The 25,048-nt window shown below is 38.9% G+C and overlaps 1 protein-coding gene across 6 annotated transcripts in view; it reads left to right on the top strand.

Annotated features, from left to right (window-relative positions):
* Positions 1 to 25,048, top strand: part of SDK1 (sidekick cell adhesion molecule 1) — a 359,812-nt gene that overhangs the window by 160,493 nt on the left and 174,271 nt on the right. For 5 of the 6 annotated variants that reach the window (XM_052679608.1, XM_052679609.1, XM_052679606.1 and 2 more), the window contains exon 5: positions 719 to 852. In XM_052679608.1, the coding sequence (XP_052535568.1) occupies positions 719 to 852 (134 nt within the window). Of the gene's footprint in view, positions 1 to 718; positions 853 to 8,543; positions 8,651 to 25,048 lie in introns of those variants that run through there. The other variant, XM_052679612.1, reaches the window with a different exon arrangement.

Genomic DNA, 25,048 nt, shown 5'->3' with positions numbered 1-25,048 from the left:
GCTGAAAATACAGCCTCACATCTTCAGATCTTTTTCAGTCGGTGTCTACTGACTTATAGAAGTTCACTGTTCTTTGTATCCACATTAGGAAATCGAAGAGATAGGAGCAACAAACACAGTGCATGGACACTTTTCTCATTGTTATATCCTATACCAGCTCCTGTATGTGAACATCAGTATACTATGCTTTAAAACACTTTTTCAAGGCCAAATAATTTTGACTTATTAACATTAAAAATACCTTGCTGAAGCAGAAGGAAGACAGGCAGGGAAGCTCAGTGTTGGCTGGCCACCTCATTCCTGAGTGTCAGCCTTTAAATAGCTTCACCTGTTGAGGAGGTTCCCAATAGCGCCAGCATCATGCTGGTGTGTGCTGGGACTGTCAGCCCACATCCATGCGGGGTGAGGCTGTCTGCCTCTGCTTTTGTTTGCCATTTTATGTGTAACTTCTTAAAGGCATTTAAACTGTTTGCATTTTAGATGTTGTAGCTTTTTGAATGTCACCATAAACATTTTACGTGATCTAAACTGAGAAAAAGCCTCAAAGCATTGCATATCTAAAGCGTAGTGAATGTGTTTGAAATGAGGTTATTTTGGATCTCCTAACATCTTGCCAACGAGTATCATGTGATTCTGTCAAGTCTGAAATACTGTACAGTTTCTGCACAGTGAATGCCATTCTTCTGGTTTCAGCACGGTCTCTTACTTTCCCAAACAGAGCCATAACGCTGGAGAATCAGCTGGTGATCCTTGCAACGTCAGTGGTGGATGCAGGAGGCTACTATGTCCAGGCTGTCAATGAAAAGAATGGCGAGAACAAGACAAGCCCACTTATTCATCTCAGCATAGCGAGTAAGTAGACAAATACACGGAGACGTGCCGTGGTGCTGAGGTTACAGGAGGAGTTCACAAAGCTCTGCCCTAATAGAGCCTTTCTAAGAAAGGATTCAGTCCTTGAAGGAGATCTTCTTCTCCTGCTTGGTTTGGAACAGCTTGGGTGATCAGAGAGACCTCAGGGAGCGTGAGCCTGAGCAAAATCAGCCTCGGAGCCTTTTGTCTGGGGGGTTATATTGTGCCAGGCAGGTATGTGATGATGTTCTTTGCTGTTTATTGTGAAGTTGGGATCGTAATTTCTTTTTAATGCAGGCTTTGATAACGTATTGGTTTCCATTGTGCATAAGTAAACAAGTCACTCTTCTGAGTGCAGTTTTATTAATGAGTCTGTTCCCAGACTCTGACATTATTTTTACCTGGAGTTATCGTGGAGTCCCAGGGAACATGCATTTCATTGTTATAACTTATTATTTTACATTGCACAAATTGTATTAACACCTACCATTACAGAGGCATTCCAGAAGTGGACTTTACAGCAAAGGGGAGGGAAACGCATTAGGGCAATGGGGTCAGAAAGGTTTCTGCACACTGTATGTGAACATGCACATTCAACGAAACTGTGCGGATGTAAAATTTTGTTAAGCATCTGGTAAATGTTTGTGTAAAACCAATATTTTTACAATGTAGGAATATTTGTTTCCTTTTGAGGGTATTAAGTAGAGGTGTTTTTAAGGTGGCAGTGAGGTAGGGAGCTTGTTCCTCTATTTGATTGTAGAGATAAGGAAGAGGTGATTGGTTAAATCATCTATGAGGCTGGCAGTGTTATAGACAGGCTGCTTTTTTCATTTATTCTTGTAGAGGATGTAGGATTCTCAGCTCCAGACCAATTAGCATGATAAGATGCCTTTTGATCTGGGAAATTATGAGATTTGAGACAGCCCACGTGGCTATCTTCTTTAGAGGAACAAAACTTGGGAGCCTGGGTTTTTGGGAAGGAAGCCTCTCACGTTGGTGTTCATAGTATTCTTATGTTTGTCAGAAGCTCATAAAAATGTTACGTTCCTATGAAACAATTTCTAAAATAATATTATTTTCTGATAAAATTCCTCATCAGATTTCAAGGAAAGTTGTTCTTAAGCAAGCAGTGGAGCCCTGCTGGTGGGTCCAGCAGCGCATTGTGCACAGAGTCACTGAGGGCAGAATTTACATGGTGTAACAGAGAGCAGGAGAAACAATCCCATGTTTTCTTCCAGATATGTTTATACAGTAAATGAACTTCTCATGGGTTTTGCACATTCTCCCGAACTGGAAATAATACTGCAAATCCACTTGTGTGAATTCTATCTGTGCCACGGCATGTAGATGGTAAACATTATTATTTCTGACAGTATAAAGAGGTTTGCAAACACTTCAGTAATTTCATTTTTAAAGCAAATTTGTATTGTTTTTATTATGTGACCAATAATGTACTTCCACTTTAATTTCATATCTTAATTAATGCTAGGATTAGTCTGTGATCACGCTTGCGTAACAAGTTCTATGCAAAGCAGAAGGTAGTACCAGCATGTGGAAAAGAAAACACTTCAAAATGCTTGCAGACTGGATACTATGAATGCTAAATCTATCTGGGATGTGAACAATAGGAAAGGGGCAAGATGGAATGTCAAATATGGATTTACTTGTTAGAATGAATCTTAGCCAAAGAGGACAATTTAAAACCTGAGAAGTGAATTTAATACATTGAAGCTGTATGTTTAATGCTGTGTGAGTTAAAGAAAGGCTTTGGCCTTTCTTACACTGTGGTGTTTGTAAAGAAAATTAGATTGACATGGTCATCATGAACTTTGGAAGGAAGAAAAGAAAGATAGAAGTGAATAAACTATTTCTGTCTATTAACAAAACAGTTGGGCAAAACTATGGTCTTGGGTGAGCATATGGGCAACACTTGCAGAAAGATGGTATATTTTAGAAAAGTAGTAAATAATTTCAGCAAGTAGTTGGAAGCAGATTCTTAAAGAGACGCCTGAGCCTGGAAGACATTACATTGAACTGTCTGAAGTTTATCAGATTTTAAAACTGATGGCACTTCATTTTCTGTTAGGACAGGTCTAAGATAATCAATAATAATAAGGGTGAAAAAAAACACAAACAACAACAGAACAGTTTCATTATATCAAGTGTAAAGTGGAATATCCAATTTCTGTGTGAGTACATTCATATATTAATTGAGTGCAACCTTGCGACATGACTCGGCGCACATTGCCACTTTTATTGAGGGCAGAAGGAAAAAACTATAGATAATTCCCTGGGTAGTCATCCACAGAGAACACTGTTAGAGATGCACAGCTTGTTATGCCAATGTCCTTCAAGGAAGGAATTAGACTCCAGCCTACATGAAAAGCACATCAACAGAATCAGTCTGACAGCAAAGTTGTCCTGCTCTGTTCCCAAACATGAGGCTGGCTCTAGGATGAAGGGATAGTCCTCAAGTAAGCAGAGCATGAGTTACAAGGCTTTATACTGCAGATCACATTCAAAGCCTTGAACTGTGGCTGAAGGTAAATGGAGTTTGAACAATGTCTGGAAAATATACCAAACTATCCAGTGAAATCAAAATGATATCCAGAAGCCAGCACACTTGGGGGTGTATCTTGTAGAATGAAATGTCAGAAATTTCTTAAAATCAGTTGAACTGTATACCACTGAAAATCTTGACTTTTCTTAACCACATGTCCTCATCACCTTTGTAAATAAGAAAACAATGCCAGGCAAGTCTGACAGCTTAGACTTTGGTAGCAATAATAGTAACAGTAATACTATTACATAGTAGCAAAACCCGTTTTTTTTAATCAAGTCCAATGCATTATTTGCTCCCTGTGGAAAATTCTGTAAATTTTCTTCTTTAGAGGATTTCAACTTTATTTCTAGAACCTCCCAGCTTAACAAGACGTGATAGTTGACCTATCACTGATCCATTGCAGCCTTTTTTCTTATTAGCACAGGTTGCTTTACAATAAAAACGACTGGGAAATCCTTAATGTTCTTCCCTGCTTCCATCTATTCATCAGTAAGTTAGCTGATGTCTTAAAATGGTCCTTGACTCTTTAAGCACTTTTCTTTCTTGCCCATTCTTCTGTAGTTAGACATTGCAGCACAGATGGTCGGATCCCTTTCTCAAGACTTTGGCTTGTCAGAAGTGTACAACACGTCTGGTCTTACCAGCGTTGGCAGGGCACTTACAGGTGGAAATATTCATTGAAGTAAGGCCATCATGAAACTCTTACTTCCTCGAGGGCCATAGTCCTGGCCATCAAATAAACTTCTCAGAAACTTTTCACCAAGGTTTCTTTTTGTTGTTGTTGTAGTGTAGAATTTAAGAAACAATGACAACAGCCCCAAACCTAACTCTCCCCCTGCTATTTTTCCCTCAAAAAAAAAAAACCCACTTTTCTTTAGTCTATGCCACTAATCTATGAAGATGCTCTTTTTTCTTTCTTTTTTTTTTTTTTTGGTTTTGGAACTGCAAGGATTTCTGGTATGTAAGTCAATAACTCAAGAAGTGTTTAAAAAGAATTAATAGGGAGCTTTTTATTTCTGCAAGGAGCTGGCTGAGCTATTCGCTGCAACGCACGCAGCAAGTGTCCTTGTTATTTTATTGCAAGATGACGCAGCAAGACTCTGGTGTCACTTTAGAAGAAGTTTGAAAAGCCCTGCTGAGATTTTCCTATTATTAGCTACAATGCAGTGCTATAGATGTGAGCACCGCTGCCCCAGTCGTAGAAACTTTTAACAGTGTGCACTGCTATTTTAGAGCTTTTTCCAAGTATTTTCTGAAGAATTTGAGCAAGTGTCCCCGAGCAGATGATTTAAATGGTGAGTTTGCAAAGGGTGGCTGTGTGTAAGCTGCTCTGACAGCTTCGATACTCCTGCTTCAAATGGTTTTGCAGCGCTAATCATCTGGAACTGCAATCTGGGGCCTTGCTTCTGGACCTTCTTATTAAGCTGTGAAATATTGAGATGCATGTCGCTTCAATAGATTTATTAGTAAATTAGGTGGTCTCTAGACCTATTCATAATACTGGGAGATGCAGAATGTTCTGCACTGACATCTTTTTTTTTTTTTTTTTTTTTTTTTTTTTCAATGCAGGCTTTGTAAAAACAGAAAACAAGATTGATGAATATTTTAAAAACCTTGCCAGCCAGCATTTCTGAGGAGTCAAAGACAATAAAGCCAATTATCATTTAACAAAGATAAATTTTTCCCTTGAGCATTGACAATGCTTTTTTTAAAAAAAAAAAAAAAGAGGGAGTTGGGGACTAAACATTAATTTTCTGGCTTGGTTGCACTGCAATTAATTTGAAATAGTAGGGTGCCATATTCCACCCAGCTCCCCCTGTTGCTATGAAAAGACACTTCATTCTGCAATGGTAGGCGCTGACATGAGGCTAAACAGAATGTGTTTGTCTCTGGTTGAGGCCTATTTTGTTTTTCAATTTCATGTCTCAAAACAAAATTTTACAGAAGGAAAGAATTCAATTTCAGACTGTTATAAAGAAAAGTTCCCATGATTGCTCAAGATGTTTGGGTCACTTCCAGTGGCACTAAAAGTGAAATACTCCTTACATTGTTGGAGAAGAAGTAGAGAAAATAGTGCTGCTTCACCTATTGATGCAGTTGATGCAATACCACTTTTGACATCCTTCTGTCAGGTTTGTTAAGATTAGTTCTCAGAAGCGTCTGAGCAGACATTTTCCTCTCCGGAAGAAAGCATTTCGCAAACATAATTTTTCATATTAACCATCAAGGTTTGCTCAAGTCAGCAGATGTTGAGGATCCTTCATGGCTATGTTTGAAACACACTGCTGCGTGAATTTTTCATGGCTGGTTCCAGCTTTCAGGTGTCGGGAGAATTAAAGGAGTGGGCAGGAACCCCCAGAGAGCAGAGATTTCTGTTCTGAGGTCGAATTCAGGCAAAGTTCTATAAACTTGTCAAGCTCTTTTTAGTTCATGCTGAGGGGATTTATTTCACTTAGGCTCTGTGGTCAGTACCGTTGAGGTGGAACGGATGTCTCGATGTAGCATTGCTTTCTGTGGGTTTTGTTGCTGGTTGGTTTTGTGGTTTTTTTTTTGGGGGGGGGGAATTTGGTGATAGGTGGGAAAGGAACAAGAAATGAAACAAATGCGTTTCTGTGCTGTAATTGTACTGCACACACCTGAGGTTCTGATCAGATACAGGGGAAGTCTAACAGAACATGCATCAGCTCCCCAGCCGCTGGTTTGAATGCATTCTTTATAAGAATGACGCTTTTTTCCTCTTCTGTTTTCTGCACAGGCTTTGCTCTCTGTGGGCAGAGTTTCCAGGAAAGATATCCCAGCAATTGTCACATGTAATTTCATGAGTAAATGTGTGCCCTCACTTTGTTACCCAGAAAGCTAATTTAAATGAGGCTGTTGCAGTGTTTGGGGTTTGGAATTGAATGTTAAGGATAAAATCTGTGCAAATGTCATCATTAATACCCTGGAAAAATGCTATGGTTCTTGATGCTTTTTCTTCAGTACCTCCGATCTGCTCTCATACTAAGGGGCATAAATTTTTTTTTTTTTTTTAAGCAGAGATTTTTGTTTCTGATTATTTTGAAAATAGAATACAATTCAGCTGTGCTTTTGGGATGCATATATTTAAGTCAAATACACTGAAGTATTATATCTGTAACAAAAAGGAGTACATTGAGTTAATGTTAAAAGTTTATTGTTGTTTTTTATAACATTGGAACAAATTTTAAGTTAAGCTTTGTTCAGGACTAGGAGTTGTGTTCAAGGCTGATGTTCCCAATGGTTTGCCCTATTTATCTACAGAGAGAAGGACACTGTATTGCAGTGTAGAATCACATTGCATGCATTAGGAAGAAATAGAAGCTTATCGTAATTTAACAACATTCTAGGACTCCAAATTTCACTGCCAGATCTTTTCCATAGTTCTTTGCCTTTTCTCTCCTCGCAGGAAAACTTCACACTTTTAATGGTAGTGGTATAAAGGGAAACCTATGGTTAAAATCCTATATTGCTAACCTGCAGGAATAATAAAGATCAGATGAGGAATATCTGTGGCAGCTTGAACTTTGCTTTGGCTTTGCTCAAATGTTCTATCAGTGCTCTTTCTGATAAATAGCATAAAGGCTGATCTGTCTCCAGTTTCTTCCTCTTTCTTTGGACTATTTTTGATGACATTATTGGCACACATGATGCATGTTTTTATCTGCTACAACTCCCCTTCCAAGAGACTTGTTTCTGCTCTGCTAGTAGAACATGGATTCTAGTTGATTTTCCTCAGAGTCCTTACAATATTTTAAATATATCAATCAACTGATGATGTCTTTTTGGAATGGAAAGGCATTAGAATAAATTTCCTGTATGGTTGTTGTTTTTTTTTTTTTGTTTTTTTTTTAGTTTTTTTTTTTTCAGTCTTACTATTGAAGAGAATGTGAACAGCCAAAATCAACATATAATATACTGACATGTCTGATGCTTGCTTTTCATCATGTAGCTCAACAACTGTAGAAAGCTTTAAATGCATTGTTTATGGAAATAGTTCCTTCCTTTTCCAGCTAATGCCACTTACACAACATTTGTTATTACAGGGAATTGTCCCTTGCCTGTGGAGCTGGGCAAATGCACACCAGTGAGTGCATGTTCCTTTGGCATATGAACAGACATTAGGCATCCTGAGAAAATGTCATACGATAGAGTTTCTGAAATCTATCTCATTATTTTAACCAAACTTCCACACTTGTCTTTTTGCAAGGCTGGTTATTCTTTTTGTAAGAGATTGGGAATACATACACTCTCTCAAAATCCTGGGTTGTCTTCAAAACCCTTTATTTATATCTGACACATGCAATTAATCTCTCCCTATCTCTAATCACTTTTGCTGTTACATTCATTGCAGTGATTTGTATCCTATCTCTGTCACTGCTCTGTAATTGATATGTGGAGATAAGAGATTCTTAGAGGACACAAACAAGGAAAAAAGAAAATTGAATCCACCTTGCAATCATTTTATAAAAAGTGACATACATCAATTATACATGCTATCCAGGAAAATGCCATCCTGAACAAACTATGATGATTTGTTAGAAGACCAACATAAGAGAAATGTCAGAAAACTTTTCTGGGCAGAAAGGTATTGCTAGTTCAGTTGTGTGCTCCTTAATGTCACTGATTGACCTACAGTTCTTTAAAATAATTCAGAATTTACAAAGAAAATATTTTTCTTCAGAGCTTTTCATCATAGTGAAGCTTGTCCTGGTGGTCCAGCATGGGATAAAATGGAAAGGAAGCTGTTGAAATCAATGTTAGTTTCATCTGGCAGAAAAAGATGGTGTTGGGCACTCGAGTGAGTCATCTTTCTGGGGTGAAAATGGTAAAAGTGATAGCATAGCCCAATTGCTACTTAACTGCCTTCTGCCACAAGACTAATTCTGTCTGGTTTCTTTGTTCTATTTCAGTGCAGTCAGGAAGGGAACTAATTTGCTTCTGTCTCTTGTTCAAATACTAATTAGTTCCTGTCCGTACCTGTGAGCTTAAGTAATGCTTTTGGATCTTTGGAAATCTGTTCAATGTATACTGACAATGCTACTAAAATTACCTACTAGGAAATGGGCACAATAAATAAACATAAGTAGATGTCATAAATAACAGTAGTAGAAATCATTAAACAGCTGAAAGTAAAGCAGCATCCAATGCTGGTTCCCTTTGTGGGATGGTGGGGCTGGCAAAATATCCTTTCCCTAGGACTCTTCATTTCTTCACTATCAGGTATGGACAAGATAAATGCACTTTGTAAAAAACTTAGAGGAGAAAGAAATACAGCTATTTGTAGGCATTTGTAGAGGGCTTTGAGTTTCAGTGTATATAATTACTCTGAAGCTTTAAAAGGAATAGCTGAGACTCTGAGACTCTCAGAGTCAATTTATCCTTTCTGAGCATTACCTTTTGATCTCCAACGAATCCCCTTCAGTTGTGCTACATTCCAGAAGTGTTCCAAGTATCTGACTTGAAATCTTTCTCTTGTTTTAAACTCCTAGTTGGGTGTTTAAATTATTGTTAAGAGTTGATAAACCTTACTGAGAGGGTGTAGGGAACCTTAGCCTAAGCATGCTATTCAGATGGAAAACACATTCTGAGGGAAAAAATACCTGTGTAATAAGTGCTATGACAGCTCTGTGCTGTTCTGCAATGACAGGAGTTGTCCTGGCTGTTCTGTGAAGGAGAGGCTAAAAAGATATAAAGATATTACTGTTAATAAAAAAAGTGAGAAGCATCTTTACTTCTAAGTGGATAAATTAGCATGATGTCACTTTTTATTCATAGGAGTAGAACTTCTCTGCAATGAAAAAAAAAAAGTAATTAGAATCTATCTGAGTGTTCTTTAAAGTGCCGTTGTGTTAGGCAAGTTTGAAATGTCTCATATACAGTATAGATTAGGAATGATAAATATGTTCCAAACAGATGTTTAATAGAATGACTTCTGCACTTACTTACTGCAAAAGCCTCAATGTATCCTAACTATTGTAATTCACATGCTGAGGGCCTGCATGGCAGAACTCCCCAGCATCTTTACAGGAACTGATTTTCATTGCATTCTTTCATAAACATATGGTAGCTCGAGGGTTATCATTTTCAAAACTTTTCATATTAAAGATAGTTTTAATCTCTTCTCCTCATATATCAGAGAACAGGAAAATTAAACAAGGATAGGACTTCCTATCTATGTCTTAGTGGAGGAAAAAAAAGAAACAACTGCAAAATAAGCATTTCAGACTCAAGACATGCACAGTTGCATGGCACCTGTACAGCTTTAAATCATCTCCTTTGTGTAGGCACGTTATGGTAAGGCATTGTATTTGATTGCTGCTGCTGTACAGTTCAGCAGAGGAGAGGGTCAGTGTGTAAATCAGAACTTATCGTTGTTGCGTTCCTTTGAAATCGGCTAACCAATTTTTGCTCCAATTCTTAACAAAAATGTTTACTACTGGAAATTCATTGAGATCTTAGTAAGAACTTGCTATCAATTTTCAAGTAATTCAGAATAATTGAACTTTCATCTCTCATTTATGATAGGAAGAGAAACTCAAATTTGACTCTGACCTTGGTTGCTTCACCTGCTATACCCAAAATCCTCATTGGCTCCTTGCCCTCTTGGTTGTACTGTGAGAGCAGTAAGGTGCCAGCACAGGGTGTGCATGGCTCATCCTTGTTCTTCTCAGTTTGGGGTGGTTACACATCAAAGCAATCCAAGTTCTGATTCTTACAAATTGCATGGTAAGGTAATAAAGCCACTGAACTATTTGTACACACAGTCTTTTTCTGTACCTCAAAAACAATCCTCAGTCATAAACTGTATTTTTATGGTAGATAAATCATGTCAGTTATATCACGTGGGAACAAAATTACACCTGTAATCTGAGAGAAGATCATAGCTAAATAGTGTATCTGTTACAAACTGAGAGTTTTCTGTGCTAGAACAGAAGGGATGTGGCAGCCAGGAAGATGCACAGTGTCCTGGTCCCTAAGGCTCAGCTCGTACAGAACTGATATCAGATTTGTCCAACTGTGTTTGCTGTTCATGTGCTGAAGAACAAGCAGCTGACGGCTGTCGTGGATAGGGGATATATTGCAGGGATCGGACAGTTCTGCTGCCTGAAGAAGGAAAAGCAGTTCTGTGCAGTAGTGATTTTTATTTTCATTTGTTCCTAATGCGCTAAGGAGGGATAACAATACAAGCTTGCTTATTTCCTTCATGTTGGATGTATTTGGATGCACTCTGCAAAGCCACGTGCTCACAGCCCAGTTCGGTCAGGGCAGGGAAGGCCCAGAAAGGCTGCAGTGCTGTGCGTTGTCGCTGCTGGGGAACGTCCCTGTCCTCCTGGGTGTCAGATCGCTGACAGCAAGGCTGGCACAGCTATTACTGAAAGTAATTGGCAGTGAGTGATTAAAATTGCAGATGGCCTTTTCAAGGTGATTATGAATATTAAATCAAGCCTGTAAAAGCAAGCTAAAAAGGCCCGCAAAAGCGAAAAGAGAATATGCTGAGGGTAATTGCAGCAGAGGGTGTTTTGCATTCTCATGTTAGCGTACGTGCCGTGCTCATCCAAACCCACCCAACCACAAGGTAATTCAAATGGACCTGCTGTGTCGGCAGGTAGAACTGTTCCATTCTGTAAACGCCTCACGGGTCTCACCCCGCTGGATGGAGCACTTTTGGGTCCATCACTGTCACCACTGAGCAGTGATCGCTGAGCAGTGTCCAACATACATGTGCAGTGCTGTGCAATTAACAGTGATCTCTTCCTGTTCTTTTCCAATTATAAGTAATTATGACAAATGTTCTTTTCCACATCGCCATGGAACAAGGCCAAGAATTACCGTGCAGTGGCTTAATTTCATTCAGGGAACTTTATCTCACAAAGCAAAGGTTAGCTGGGAACCTTAATCTAAGCTTCGCTTTGTTCCGTAGTTTAAAATGGAAATTTGAGGTGCAGGCAAAAAGAAACAAAGAGAAGGCAGATAAATGTCTTTGTTTTGAGCAGTATTTATTCTGTATATATATGTATATATATTTTAAATAAATGTACAGAAAGTTTGCACATACCAAATGGCTGTGAACTTACAGCCCCAAGGGGAGTGCTTTCTTGTGCATATTGTGATTATAGACTCATCACTTTCCGACCAATTTCATGCTTTCAAATAAAACAATTTTCTATGGTTGCTTATACTTCAGTGGATTATTATTGTATTGATTCTCAAACTTCATGCTGGACTATCCGGGCTGCTCTTGAACTGCAAAACGCCACGGGATTTATTGCAGAGATTTATATAAAATCTGCTGTGCAATTACTGCTTATTACCTTTGGTGTGACAGGAGTCATTTGTTTAATCATTTTCCCTTCAGACAATTCTTTGGTTCACCTGAATTGTGTGGCCGTTGTGATGTTAGTGGTTTTGCTGTCTATTGATTCCTCATCTAAATTAATATTATTTTATTTATGGATATTCCCTTGGTAAATTTAATAGTGAATTCTGCTTATTCCACTGCAATAATGCTTATTTCTAACCATATTGGCATAGGAATTGGTCTTTGGGCTCTTTGACAAAAAGGTTTGCATTATGAGAGCATTGTAAAAAGCTATTTAAAAAATACCTGAAATATCTCTCATTGGTTCTTTCTTAGTGCAGAAAGTGTGTGTTTTAAGGAGCAGATTGTCTAACCACATACATCATACTTCTCTTTTACTGCAGACAGACAAATTTCACCTTTTCATTTGAATAGATGGTGCCCAAAAAGTTACGAGGAATGAAGTAGGGGGGGGGAAAGAAACTTTTTTCAAAGAAAGAAGCAGTTGGTTGAAATAGGACAATATTATGTTCATGCAATCTCAGGACACGTGAATTTCAACTCTTTAAACCTGCAGCTCCTCACAAAGTGCCCTGTGTGAAATATAAGCTCAGTAGATGCGGCAGACTGTTTAGCATTGAGGGTATCTCGATAGAATTCAGATTATCAGCTGCCCTTTGGCTTTGTGGAAGGGTATTGATTACTTTGGTACATGATTGATACATCATGTTGTAACAGTGAGAGTCTGCGTTCCTTTGCAAACGAGTATTATTGGCCGTGCTGCTAACAAACACAACAACATGCATTAGATGTGATGAGCAGAGGAATAGCCTTTGATTAAACTGTGCCTGACAGATCAGATATGCTCAGTGATGAAGAGGGCAATCTGCACTTCACAGGCTGCTGGGGAGAAATATTATGGGATCTGGCAGACCTTCTTGGTTCTGAGAGTTAAGTGCTGAATTCCCATCCTGAGAATAATGCAGCATTGATTTTCAAAACCCAGTCTGGAGCAGAGGAATGGTGTTTTGCTGTAGATTGTGATGGCACTGACAGCACTGCCACAGTGCCATGGGGGCAGGCAGCTGGGCAGCTGAACAGGGCCTCCTGTGGGGTTAAAAGATGGGAAGGCAGTGTAATTGTCAAAATAACCTTTGTGGGTTTTTTTCCACAAGATTGTAGCAATGGCTTTCAGAAGGTGTTTGTAATGAAAAAAGAGTCGGACCTCTAATTAGTGCATCTGCTCACATATCATTTCATAATGGGGAAGGATGAAATAACAGTTACCTGGAGTCTGGCTAGCAGATGCAGGTAGGTAGCTTCATTCTTGGTTACTCTCTTTTCATTCTTTCATTGCTTATACCAGAGAGATGTTGAGGTGTTTTTAATTTTGTCAAAATATTTCCAAGTTGTAAAACTTAAAACATCCAAGTTAAGAATTTCCCATGAATAATGGGACCAAGGCTTTGCAAGCTTGGTTTATGTCACTGCTTTTAAAGCAATATATAAAGCTTTTTTTTTTGTTGTTTGTTTGTTTGTTTGTTTGTTTTTGTTTTTTTTTTGTCAGGAGAAGGAGACTGTGGGTTTAAATCAGAGATTTATGAAGTCAGCAGACAATCCTTTTTGCAAACTTTAAAGCCTGAACATTAATGACTAATTATTTTATTTAAGTTTGGTGTGGATCTCGTACCTACTCTCAGTTTTACTTGGCTGACATCTGACTGTCTTCAGAGTTTTTACATGAGCTGCATGAGATATTGACCGGAGGAACAGGAAGTACAGAAGTCATCTGTGCCTTGAATTTGAAGAAGTTACATATTACCATAAATATTCTTAAATCAGTGGATTTTTAAAAAAATATTCAGTAGAAATGAATAAAATTTACATAATATTTGTGATGCAAAAGTCCAACAGTCACATCTTTTAACCAGAAATTTCTATAGTAAATTTAACTTCCTCTGTGCAGCATAAGCTCTGTGATTTACAGAAAGCTTTGCCAGTGAGCATAAACAGCAAACTAGCAAACCTGCCTGCACTGATGGCCCTTCTGACTCCAGGAGAAATGATCTCTGGAAGAACACTGGCCTATAATCAAATGGTTCTGCAATTTAGGTCATTTCAGCATCCAATTATGTTTTTCAGACATATCTATTAAAACAAACAAACAAACAAACAAAAAGAGGACAGACAGTGACAACTGGAGTTATTGTAGACAGTGTATGCTGCAAAGAATAGAATGAATGTGCAATTGTACAGCTTTTGAAATACATCACAGAGAGATTGAGCGGTTTGGGCTTTTCTTCTATTTTTTTTTTATTTATTCTGTTTTTTCTTTCTTAAAGTGTGCAGCAGTGTTTTAAGTTGTCACCTCATTCTTTACTGCAGTAGGTTTGTGTTTCGAATGAGGTAAAAGTGAGCTGTACTGAACAATTAATGCAGGAAGAAGAGAGGCTTGCATCACCTTATACTTTGCCTTCTGCTAATTGAGCAATATGAAGGGACGAGGTTTGCCTTCAGTGCCAGGGCTGTTCCTTCCAATGAGCCCCTAAACGCAGTGCAAGATGTCATTTCTTTTTGTCTTTGATCACCACAGGAACTTTAGAATCTGTGGTTCAGAAAGAAACCCAGGTAGCAGTGCCTGGAAACATGGTGCAAAGCTCACCCAAGCTGTCTGACGGTGAGCAGAAATGAATGAGGAGTGCAGGTCTTGGGACAGGTGTGGAAGCACAAATGGCTGCAAATGCATTGCTTCATCAGCTTGTAGATCTCAGTTTGATGAGCTTTGCAGAAAATGAGGACAGCAGTTCTTTCTTTCCTGCAGCAGTGTGTTCCATGCTGTCCATTCAGAAATTATAACACAAACGTACGAGGGAACGAGAGTCCTTTGCCAGTGACAGTGGATTTCTGCTGTCAGTGATTCCCGTTTCGTTGCTTCGCTCTGCTTCTACCAAACCATGAATTCTGACAGCAACACAACCAAGTTGTTCATGCAGTTATGGATTTAAGGGAATGTGATTCTCATTCACAAGGGGAGTTTGCGCGTGAGAGAGAGCCTTCTTTTTTACAATATGCCACCAGGATGCTAAAGTAACTCAGAGATTCATTTGTAAAACATTCTGAATCAATTAAGGCTTTAATCAACAAGCAGCAAATTTCAGATGGCTCGTGGACTAATTTTACCATCTCCTATCAACACGAACCTAAGCTGGAAAAAGAAAACAATTAAGGAGGTATAATTATCTGTCCTGATTACTGAATTAGAAGAGTCTGTGTTTATTCCATTGCTATATAAAAAGAGAAATCTACTTTGAAAAACAATTTAAAGCAGCTGCTAGATGGATGAAGTTTGCATGGTGCAATGTAAGGATTTGTTAGGACAGTTTTGGAAGAGTTTTTGTAGTCAATGACTGTCATACAAATCCTGGAGACTGCTCAACAGCTGTGGTGTATTGCACAAACTCTAGCACAGAAAGTATTTTTCTGCCTTTGCTTAAAACAAGGCTGGATTTCCAGGGCAGAGTGTCATTTACAATTATTTGTCCAAGCATTAGTTTGATTCATATCTGATGATTGCAGAAATCTTGCAATTTTTGGAGGCCAGGAATTAATGTCCTTACTGAAGTTCCCATGTGATGGCAACCTTACTAGAAAGCAGGGTGGGAAAAGCATCTCTGCACAACCAACCATGCAGTCTCATTTTCCTGGGGCAGTGTTTTCCTGCTGCCAAGTGGTGTTACTTTAAATTATTGGTATTTTATTTGGCTTAATTTGAGAACAAGCTTACAGAGATAGATAGACCAAACTTATTATGTAATTCTTTCTCACACCAGATTTTTAGGTTTGGTAGGATTTACATTTCCAGCTTAGCAGAGAGATGAACACAGATCTGTGACAGAGCTTTGTTTACCCTTTCTATCTTCCCAGATCTGATAAGAATCCATAAACTGCATAAAACCTCTGGTAAACCCCTGGCTTACAATGCTGGTGTAATTTCTGTTTGAATATTTAGCTCGATGTTAATCCCGACGTATTTAGCTGCCACTCTGAAGGATTGTTACTGCATTCTGTGCAAAGTTCAGAATAAATGCCCAGAACTGTGGTGAGTTATGGGTCAATTACAGTAATTGGAAGGAAATGTAAACAAGAAACTTTACTGTTATCCAGCAGGAGTGATACCTCTATTTTTTATTAACGAGCTGTAAACAAGCCTGTCACCAGTCACTGATTCTGAAAAATGTGCCATATAACTTATTCCAGTAAATGGTATTTCTACATGGCATATGTGTCTCTTGGTAGTATTGGGTTTATTAAATACTGTTGAACAAAATTTTCAGTTGAATGAGATTAAAACTGTCTCCACAAGAGAACTGAACCTTATTTAAGCAGCAAGAGATAAGGCCGCCTCATCCACATTTCCTTTATAGAAGGTTGATTTTATAGTGTTGGTGATACTCAATTAATGGCTTACTATATTTTTAGAATAGTTTTATTATTATTAAATAAACTAAAAGTACAATCACCATACAAATATAAATTACATCCTATCTGCTTGAACACACTTGTAAAAAGGCCCAACCGGTCTCTCATTTACACAGTATCACATAAATTACAGTTTAATAATATTGTAATTTATGCAGATTTAATAAATATATTTGACTTTCAGAGCAATAAAATGGGTTGTGGCATTATCATAAAGGTAATTATTACTGGTGTTGTCTGCTGCATTTCATTTTTAAATTAAGAAAATCCATAATGATAGGTATGTTTGAGTGGAAGTATATGATGTTCCCTAAGGACCCTTAGTGGTAATACTCTCTTAATTCAATACTGGATACAATCTACAGTTGCTGGATTATGGTGCTTCTGGTAGAATTCTCCATGAACATCACCTTCCACTTTAGAGGCAAGAAATAACTGTACTTCAACTATTTGCCTTTGTTTCTTAGGCTGGATAGGTGAAGAAGTAAACTTTTACAAGGAAAAGTCCTTGGACTTCTTTTGCTTATTTTAGCATTATGAACATAAATGCATCTTTATTCAATCTTTACAAGCCTAAGTGTAAGTAGGACTGGTCATCATCAGTGTTTAATTTCCCTGCATAGCTTTACAAAAAGTAAAATAACACTTATTTAAATAGAGAACTGGTTGCATTCTTGGAATGCCATATGGAGAACTGCAAATGCAAAGATTAGGCCTTGGATATATATCTGGTCTTACTTAAACACATCCCACAAAGATGACTTTTGGGATTAGGATATTGGAGAGACCAGACGGAAAAATGTGTGTTCTAAGACAAAGGTATGCTCTTATCAGCAAGAAAACAAAAGATAATTCAAAGTAATTTATTTAAAACTCATTTGAGGCTCTAAGTGCTGTGGGCAAGCTGTGTAACCTTCCCCTTACTGTGCCACTGCTTTGTCGGCCGCATCAGACATTTCAGAAAGTATTTTGGGCTTGCTGGGAGAAGGCAGTCTGAAATTGTGTCTGTAGTGACATTGTTGTCATGTCTCACGAGAAGCCCTATGTGGTGTTGCAGTGATTAGATAGATATTCAGCAGAAGAAGGTAGCTAAGACTGGTTAGCCATCTTCTGTGTGGCTTCTTTCTGTATGAAATACAGTGGCTGAGGAATCATTGGGTTGTTAACCTGGAACTCTTATTAATCAAAATCTTTAAAACATTCCAAAATTACCTCTTCTTTCTCATAGCTATTACTTCTAATAAGATTCTGATGTTAACCACGGAAAGGATATGTTGAAAAAGATTGGCTATGGTTTCACACAGCCTTAAGTACAGAGGGAGAAGATACTTGCATGAGAACAGGAGAAGTCTAAAGCACATGTATTTCAATTAAGAGAGTAAATTGCAGTAGGTGTTGGACTGGTGGGGAGTGTAGGGGTCTTCCCTTCTGCCAGAGCTAGCTTTCTCTCCTGTACTGATGGACAAACATTTTAGACAAATGTCATATTGAGAGATGAAGGCCCAAGCTGCTTAGAAAACCAGCTTGGAAAGGCTTCTCTAATGACTTGGGGAAAAGGGCAGACCGCAGTCAGTCTGCTCCTCTAGTAACCAAAGAGCACATAAATGTTAGATCTGTTTTCCTGGGAGACAAAGAGCAGATTATTCAGAGTGGGGAGTACATGCAGAGTTATTACCTCACCTGGTGAAATAGTATTAGCAGTATGGGTTTTGCTTACCACAAATATCACAAGGTTCCTTTATTTACTAGATGGGTCATGATGTATGCTAATAGACATCTTATCTACAGGAAATCCAGATGGTCTCCCTTTCTTTCCTCTCCTACTCGATGCAAAAGGTCAGAAGAAAAGTAGCAGTGGGAATTCTTGCTGCCAGCACAAGGCACTTGACTGTGCCTGCATCAGTACGATAGACTTTAATTTCCTTTACACTGAACTAAGGTTAGGCTTGCTTAAAGGTCACTCTGTGCAATAGGTTTGTTTTGTTTTGCCATTTGCTTTATTTATTGAAAACAGCATTTTTCCTAGGAAGTGAAGCTGTTTCCCCTGCTTTTACCTCCCCTCTTAAGATGCTTTTGAAAGGTGTTTCTTTACTTGCTAAGCTCTGAAGTGCTTTTTCTGATAGTGAGAATATCAACTTGCAAAATCTTTGAGCTGGGATTGTTTCATCCTGCTGCTTATTACGTAAAAATACTGTGACATTTGGAACTGACCTTGCCCTTATTAACTCCAGTCTTGACAGAACTCTGAAATTATTCTATTATCTTTGCCATCTCTGACATATTCTGGAAATAAACTCCACCATACATTGGACACGACCAATGCTGTCATCACATGCTATTCTTTGGGAAGTCAAATGTTTTCTTTTATCAACTGTTGTTAGAAAAACAGTTTCAGAATCTTCCATTTCCAGTTGCTTGAAGTTTGTTGGCTTTAGAAATATACAGGAAAGGAGAACTGTGTTCTAAAGCAGGCCTGAGCTGGCTGTTTTGTGATTGTGACTTCATCGTACATAGGAAAATGTGTGCACCTGCAAGTACCTGAAAAGGGAAATTGTTAAAATAACCTTCACAATTGGTGCACAAAAGTATGTTATTCCACAGAGACCCCAACTAGAATCAGGTATTTCTATGAAGTTTTGATAGGAGAGAACCATAAATGTTGTTAGAAGTAGTCATTGGATAATTTAACCCTATTTTCTCAAGGTATGAACAGCTTATTCCCATAAAAATCATCTCTGAGTGTGCGTCCACGTACGTTCAGCTGTGGGACTGTATGACAAACTGGAAAACAAAAGAAATGCAAAGAAAAAAGGGCTGTGATTCTTTCACCAGTTTGAGACAGAATATATGCAGGAAAGTTGGTGACTTCTCTGAAATGTTTGTTTCAGCTGAATTGGTGGAACCTTCCATCAGAGCAAGCAGTGGATTGAATAAATGCCATAAAAATCTATGCTAAAATAAGTGACCTTTTTCTCCAGGGCTTTTGTGCTTTCCTTCCTTTGGATATACCACAATTTCTAATTTCTTTTCTTATACTTGCTTTTATGGTATTCAAAATATGAAGTCAATGGCATCACATTGTCAGAGCCATGAGCTGCTTCAATTCAGAATTGATAACTGGTATCTGATGTTAGTAAGATTTTACAAAGGCCTCTGATTTCAAGAATTTATGAAATAAAGATGAATTCTTGTCATCTTGAGATACAGAAATTTAGGAGAATGGGCTTTCTTGTAGTGAGTTCTCAGTGGTATTTGTACAAAAAGTACATATTTGAGTACCTAACCTAATTTTAAAAAATAATCTAATTTCTCCTTCCTGTTCCCTGACACCCAAACTTGTGACTATTGTTTTTATTTGTTCTAGATCATAAAAGGCATTTTTCAAGGTAAAATGCATAGGCCTTTGATTATGAAGAGAAAGCAGAAGTTAAAGGTATCTAGATGTCGGGTTTTTTGTGCATGTGTACAGGAAAATCACCTGGGAAAAGGCTGGGACTAAGAATATGACTGCTTCAGGATTAAGGGTGGGTTGGTTTTATTGGATGAGGGATTCCTTTCCTGGGCAGATGTAGGAGGATTTTGTGAGATATTGGTCTTATTATGTAATTCTCTAAATACGTTCATAGGTCCAGATGGCTGGATTTAAAAATAAAATGACTAAATTATCTTTACACACATTTAAAGTCCCCTGTTAATAGCCAGGTATATCCAAATATTATATAGGGAAGAATTGATGTACTGCTGTAGACTAAACGGAAATTAATTTTAAGGGCTCTGCTTGTGTAATAAAACAGTGGAGAAGCATTGAGATTGCAGGAATTGGGACACTTTTGTGCAAATTCTTCTCAAACAGAGCTTGTTTGGAGGCCGGATGATAATCTTTGCATTCTGCTTTCTGATATGAGAGTAAAGTACCCTAAAAAATGCATCTGGCACACACAATGTGGCCTTGTGTTACTGCAGTGCCTGGTGATGTGTAAGAGCCTTGTGAGCAGGGTGAGTCTGGCTTGGAGATCACGTTGTTAAAAGTGAGAACCGTTTGTGTTTGTCACTTTTTATGCTGCAGTAAATGTTGGCTGCTGGTGAGCAGCCTGAACGCTGCCCTCACTGAAGCCATGTAGAAAATATTTAAATAGAACATAACAATTTCTCTGTGTGCTGTGGGGACAACAGAGACGGACTTGCCCTCCCACGTCATTCCAAGCATGGTGCTTCTGACCTTCCTCCCCAGGGCCAGTGTTCCTTAATAAGTATAATAGAGCCCTGTTCAACTCTTTCTTCTCCAGATAAGCACCCATAAATGGGAGATTTGTCCTCAAAACACTCAATAGAGCTCATGATACTCAGAACACAAGTTTTAAAGGGAGTGGTTTGTTCTTCTTAGGTCAGTGTGGAAAACTTTGGCATCTGTTGTATCCAACCATGCCTTTATATTTGGCTTTTCCTGCCTCTGGGCAATTATTTGACTTTTTTGGCATGGCTGGAGTAAAGCTCTGTGAGTGGAGATAAGGGAGGAAGGAAGACTGTAGAGAACACGCCTAGTTGCAGGGGCTCAGAAAGCTCTCTGGGGATCACTCTGAACTGGAAGAGGACCTGGTATCCTTCATAAGCCTGCTGTGTGCCATTGTCACAGACATGGTCGGGCTTAGGTCTCTGCAATGTCCATTGTGGTTAATGTAGCCTATTGCCTCCTCTTCCTCCCCCTCCCTTCAGGCCATGTCTGAAGTGCTTCTCTTGCTTTTACAAAGTTGGTGCCTGAGATGGAGCAGAGTGCCAATTTGATTGAAGTGATTAAAGCTGTACACAGAATGCATAATTAACCTTTGGCCGGGCTGTCGGGGGAGCTGATGCATGCAGCTGATAGCGGATCCATCCGTGGCAGCAGGCGTATGTTATGGGACTTTTTTTTTTCTGGACAACTTTAATCGCTAGAGATAAAGAGCCAGGAGAGAGAGATCAGGGCTGTATTAATCCTCTCAATGGCTTTATAATTTCCCCACTATTCTGCTGCTGGTAATCAAGAAAAATAATGCTGGTTTAATCCTGGATGCCAAGGTCAATCATCCCTGAGCCTTTTGATAGGTAGGATGTCATTATAAAAAGATTCTTAATGAAAGTAATTTTCCTGGAATACTTTGGGGCCGAGGATATGCGTGTGATTTCTTGTTGACGGTGGAAGAATATTTCATGACTGGAGTCATAATTGACCTATTTTGATCATTTGCTAGTAGCCAGTTAGGGCAGCAGGATGACCAGAGCAGACCAAGGCTGCTCCTGGGATCTGCTATGGGAAAAGTGCCACCACAAAGGCTCCTTTGGGATTAGCAGGTGGACAGGAGGGCAGAAGGACTGTGACAAGTAATGGTGTGAAAACATGTCTGTTACCATAAGCCATCCTGGGGTCCTATCAAACATGACCATGCAATGTTGCTTCAGATCCATGTTTTCCCTCCAAGACCATGCAGCAATCTGTTGGGTGCCACCATGGCCATGATGTGCTGGGCAGACACCCAAGTTGTAGAGATGCTCAGGGACCCTACAGTGTGTATTCTGGTGTATTTTGTCACAGCTCTGATTCTCAAAATACACTTCAGAAATTGGGTTCTTTCTTGCTGTTTCTGAACATTTATACATTCCCATTGGCTTTAAATGGAAGGCTTCATGGTTCAGATGCTATAGATTGCAATGCAACCCAAAAAAGAAAGTCACAAGTTAACAGTTCCTAACTGATGCTCCTAGAAGAAAGGGTTTGCTCTGCAGTGAGCAAAAGTGTCAATATCCTCTGCACATTTCTTAACTTCAAGATGTTATCAACATGAACGTGAGAAGCAAGAACACAGAATAATCTCATAGGATTAACTGAAACGTTGGCTACAGGGACAAAATTGAAACCCCCCTAACACTTTTTTCCTAATATAGCTGATATGTTTTCTCATGAGAGCAGCCCACTGTTAACGTTAACTTTTGTACAAGTGTCAGCTCTGCCTTTTTAGCACTTCTAGACTTCAGTCTCAGTGACAGACTTATCTTTCACCATTTCTAATCTTGAAAGCACTGCAGAATTAAGTTAAATGTGGTGCTAAGGAGCATTACTTAGAGCACTGGCTTTTGAAACGTTCACTATGTCAGCTTTCAGAAAGCACCTAAAAAACCTTTTCACCTTACGTAGGTCTCTCCAAAAATAATGCCTCTAATTTATTTCCATGGAAACTACAAGAGAGCACAATAACGCTATTTTATAGAGCAAAATTCTAAGCTACAAAACTCTATTTTTCTACGTGGTCACCACCATTAGCTCTGCATTTTTGCCAGCAATGAACAAGAGGCAGCGTGCTGAGCTCATAAAAATCTGCACCAGCAGAGGTGTACTACTGTTGCTGCCATATCACCAATACACCTCTGACACTGTGGGCCAAAATAGTAAAATAGGAGGCATTACTTTTGGAGCCCTTGTGTGTGTCTATCTAAATCAAAAATAAAAGGAGGCTCATTTAATACAGCATGCCAGTTTCCCTCAGTGCTAAATTTACACAGAAAAAAAATATTAAATGCAACACAAAAGCAAGCAAACAAGCAAACATAGAAGTAGAATAGCATAAAATTCCATGTTATGACTTTTGCTTAATCCATGGAATGCCAAGAATTCAAAGGAAGAGGCTTTTTCTTCGCAGCTCTTTTCTTCCTGACGCTACGGCATGACAGCTGCATCCATGAGGCACTGTTCTCCCCTTGCTGTTTGTGGGCAAAGCAGTTGGCTTAACAAGGCTGAGGTGCTCAATCAGGTCGCTAAGTATAAGCACTCAAGGTTTAGGTGACAAACCTTTTCTTCCTGGGAATCTTACATTTATAATATTGGCCTTGCATAATTTGATTCTTTCTGAAGAGGATGAGGAAAGCTGTCACTTCATGCAGAGACAGTTATGTGCTCCAAGCCATTGGAGTTTAGAAAAAAGAAAGGTTTTGGAGTGATACAGTAATATTCAGATGTAACAAAAAAAAACAGGTAGTTATTCTGCACAACACGTTTTGAATGCAATGTTTTGTGAGTCGCTTGTATTTTAAATGAACCAAATGATAGGAGTAGCTGAAATATTTATTGTGTCTGACTATAGCTGGACCATAGCCCTTTTATTTTTTAAATGATGCACCTCTTATTGTCCATATGCTCTTATGTAAGAAACTAGATACTGGAAATATTTTTTTCCCCTGTATGTGTATCTTTTATGCATTTGTTCTGGAAAATGAAATGAATGTTTGCAATAGTTAGGATCACACAGTGCATGCAGTTCAAGCCCCAAACAGCATGCCATCTCGGTTTGATTTGCTGGGTTTGGTGTTGCAGCACCTTAAGCTATAAAAAATGTATGTGTCCTGAAGTCCAAACTCATTTCCAGTGCAGTGCAGAACTGCACTGAGCAGAAATGGTAGCTGCTCAGTCTGGGTATTGCAATTCTGGTGAACGACAGAAAGGGACTTAATTATTACTGCTTCTTTCATTGAAATTTCTCTCCTTAGCTATGCTATTCTCACTTTCTTCCCCGCTGAGAAACAAATACTACTGAAAACCAGGCTGCTGGTTTACATACCCAGCTCCAGGAGGAGTTTTACTTAAGGCCAGAAGTGCCAGTTGCTTGTTAATTCCCTAGAAGTTCCTGCGAGGTGCCAGAGGCCAAGACTATCGTTGCTAATCTAATTGATTTGTTTTGTTTTAATAACAAAACAAAAACATGTTACTGTTTTCCCATGGAGTTCTCATTGCTTGTGAGAACTGCGAAGACGAGCTGTCTGAACATGGCACAGGACAGGCAGGGATTCTTCAATAATTAATAGACAGTCAGGCAACCAGTGAGCTTTTCTTGTCTCACTTTCAACCTGGAATGTGGGTTATAATGAAGAAAGAATGTTACTGGAAGAGAATGTTGCTGTAAGGTCGTGTTCTCTGGCTAGATAATGTTGAGGTGAAAGGATATTTCTGAAATAAGGCAAAAAATGTTGATTCTGGCAGTATGAAACTGAGCGAGCGATACAGCACTCCTCATTTTGTCTGATAACTCCTGATGCAAACTGATTAGTAATTAAGTCTGTCATTACTGTCTTGCCTGAATTAGGAGGGCTAAAAAGAGCCACGATTTTGCTGCATCCAAGAGGAGGATGGGCAAATATAAAAAAAAATCACGTTTTCTCTGCTTTTATAAGGGAATGCATTTTTACAAGCAGTCAAGTTTCTAACAGGTTTGCAGCTTGTTTTTACTTTCCAGAAGTGAATAAAGGTCACACATCAGCACCCTGGTGATCAGAGGGGAATTAAGAGTCATGAAGACACGGGGTGGGTGAGGCTAGGGGCAGCTCTGGAGCCCATGTGGCCCAACCCCCAGGAACAAGCTGCTCAGCTCCATGTCTATCTGGCTTTGGGGCTTTGCCAGCAATGAAGACTTCGCAGCCTTCCTGGACAACCTTTCCAAGTGCTTGGCCCCTCATGCTTTAACAGAGTTTCTTGTTTTTCTTGCCCCTTGCCTATTTTTTCTCACTGGATTATCAATGAGAAGATAATATCAGTTTACAGTCGTTTTCTCTGCAATTTGTTTTGAAGGCAGTGGATGAAGCTCCCATTCAGAGCAGCCTGAAGCCAACACTGTGCTTGTTTTCATATTGCCATCACGTGCCAAAGTCAGCTCCTCCATAGCCTGGATGTTATTGGCAGCATTCAGCATTAAATCCAAAAAAGAAACATAATGAGCTGTGGCCTGCAGAGTAGTTATGTTGGATAATTGCACTAATAGACACTGTGGATTTCACAAAGGCTTTTGCAGATGAAAATATAGGGCACATTAGTGAATAAA

The sequence above is a fragment of the Tympanuchus pallidicinctus genome, unplaced genomic scaffold (assembly GCF_026119805.1).
Source record: "Tympanuchus pallidicinctus isolate F22 unplaced genomic scaffold, pur_lepc_1.0 scaffold18, whole genome shotgun sequence".
In the NCBI taxonomy this organism is placed as follows: Eukaryota; Metazoa; Chordata; class Aves; order Galliformes; family Phasianidae; genus Tympanuchus; species Tympanuchus pallidicinctus.
Note: the sequence above shows the minus strand (reverse complement) of the source record. Positions and strands in the feature narration are given on the sequence as shown.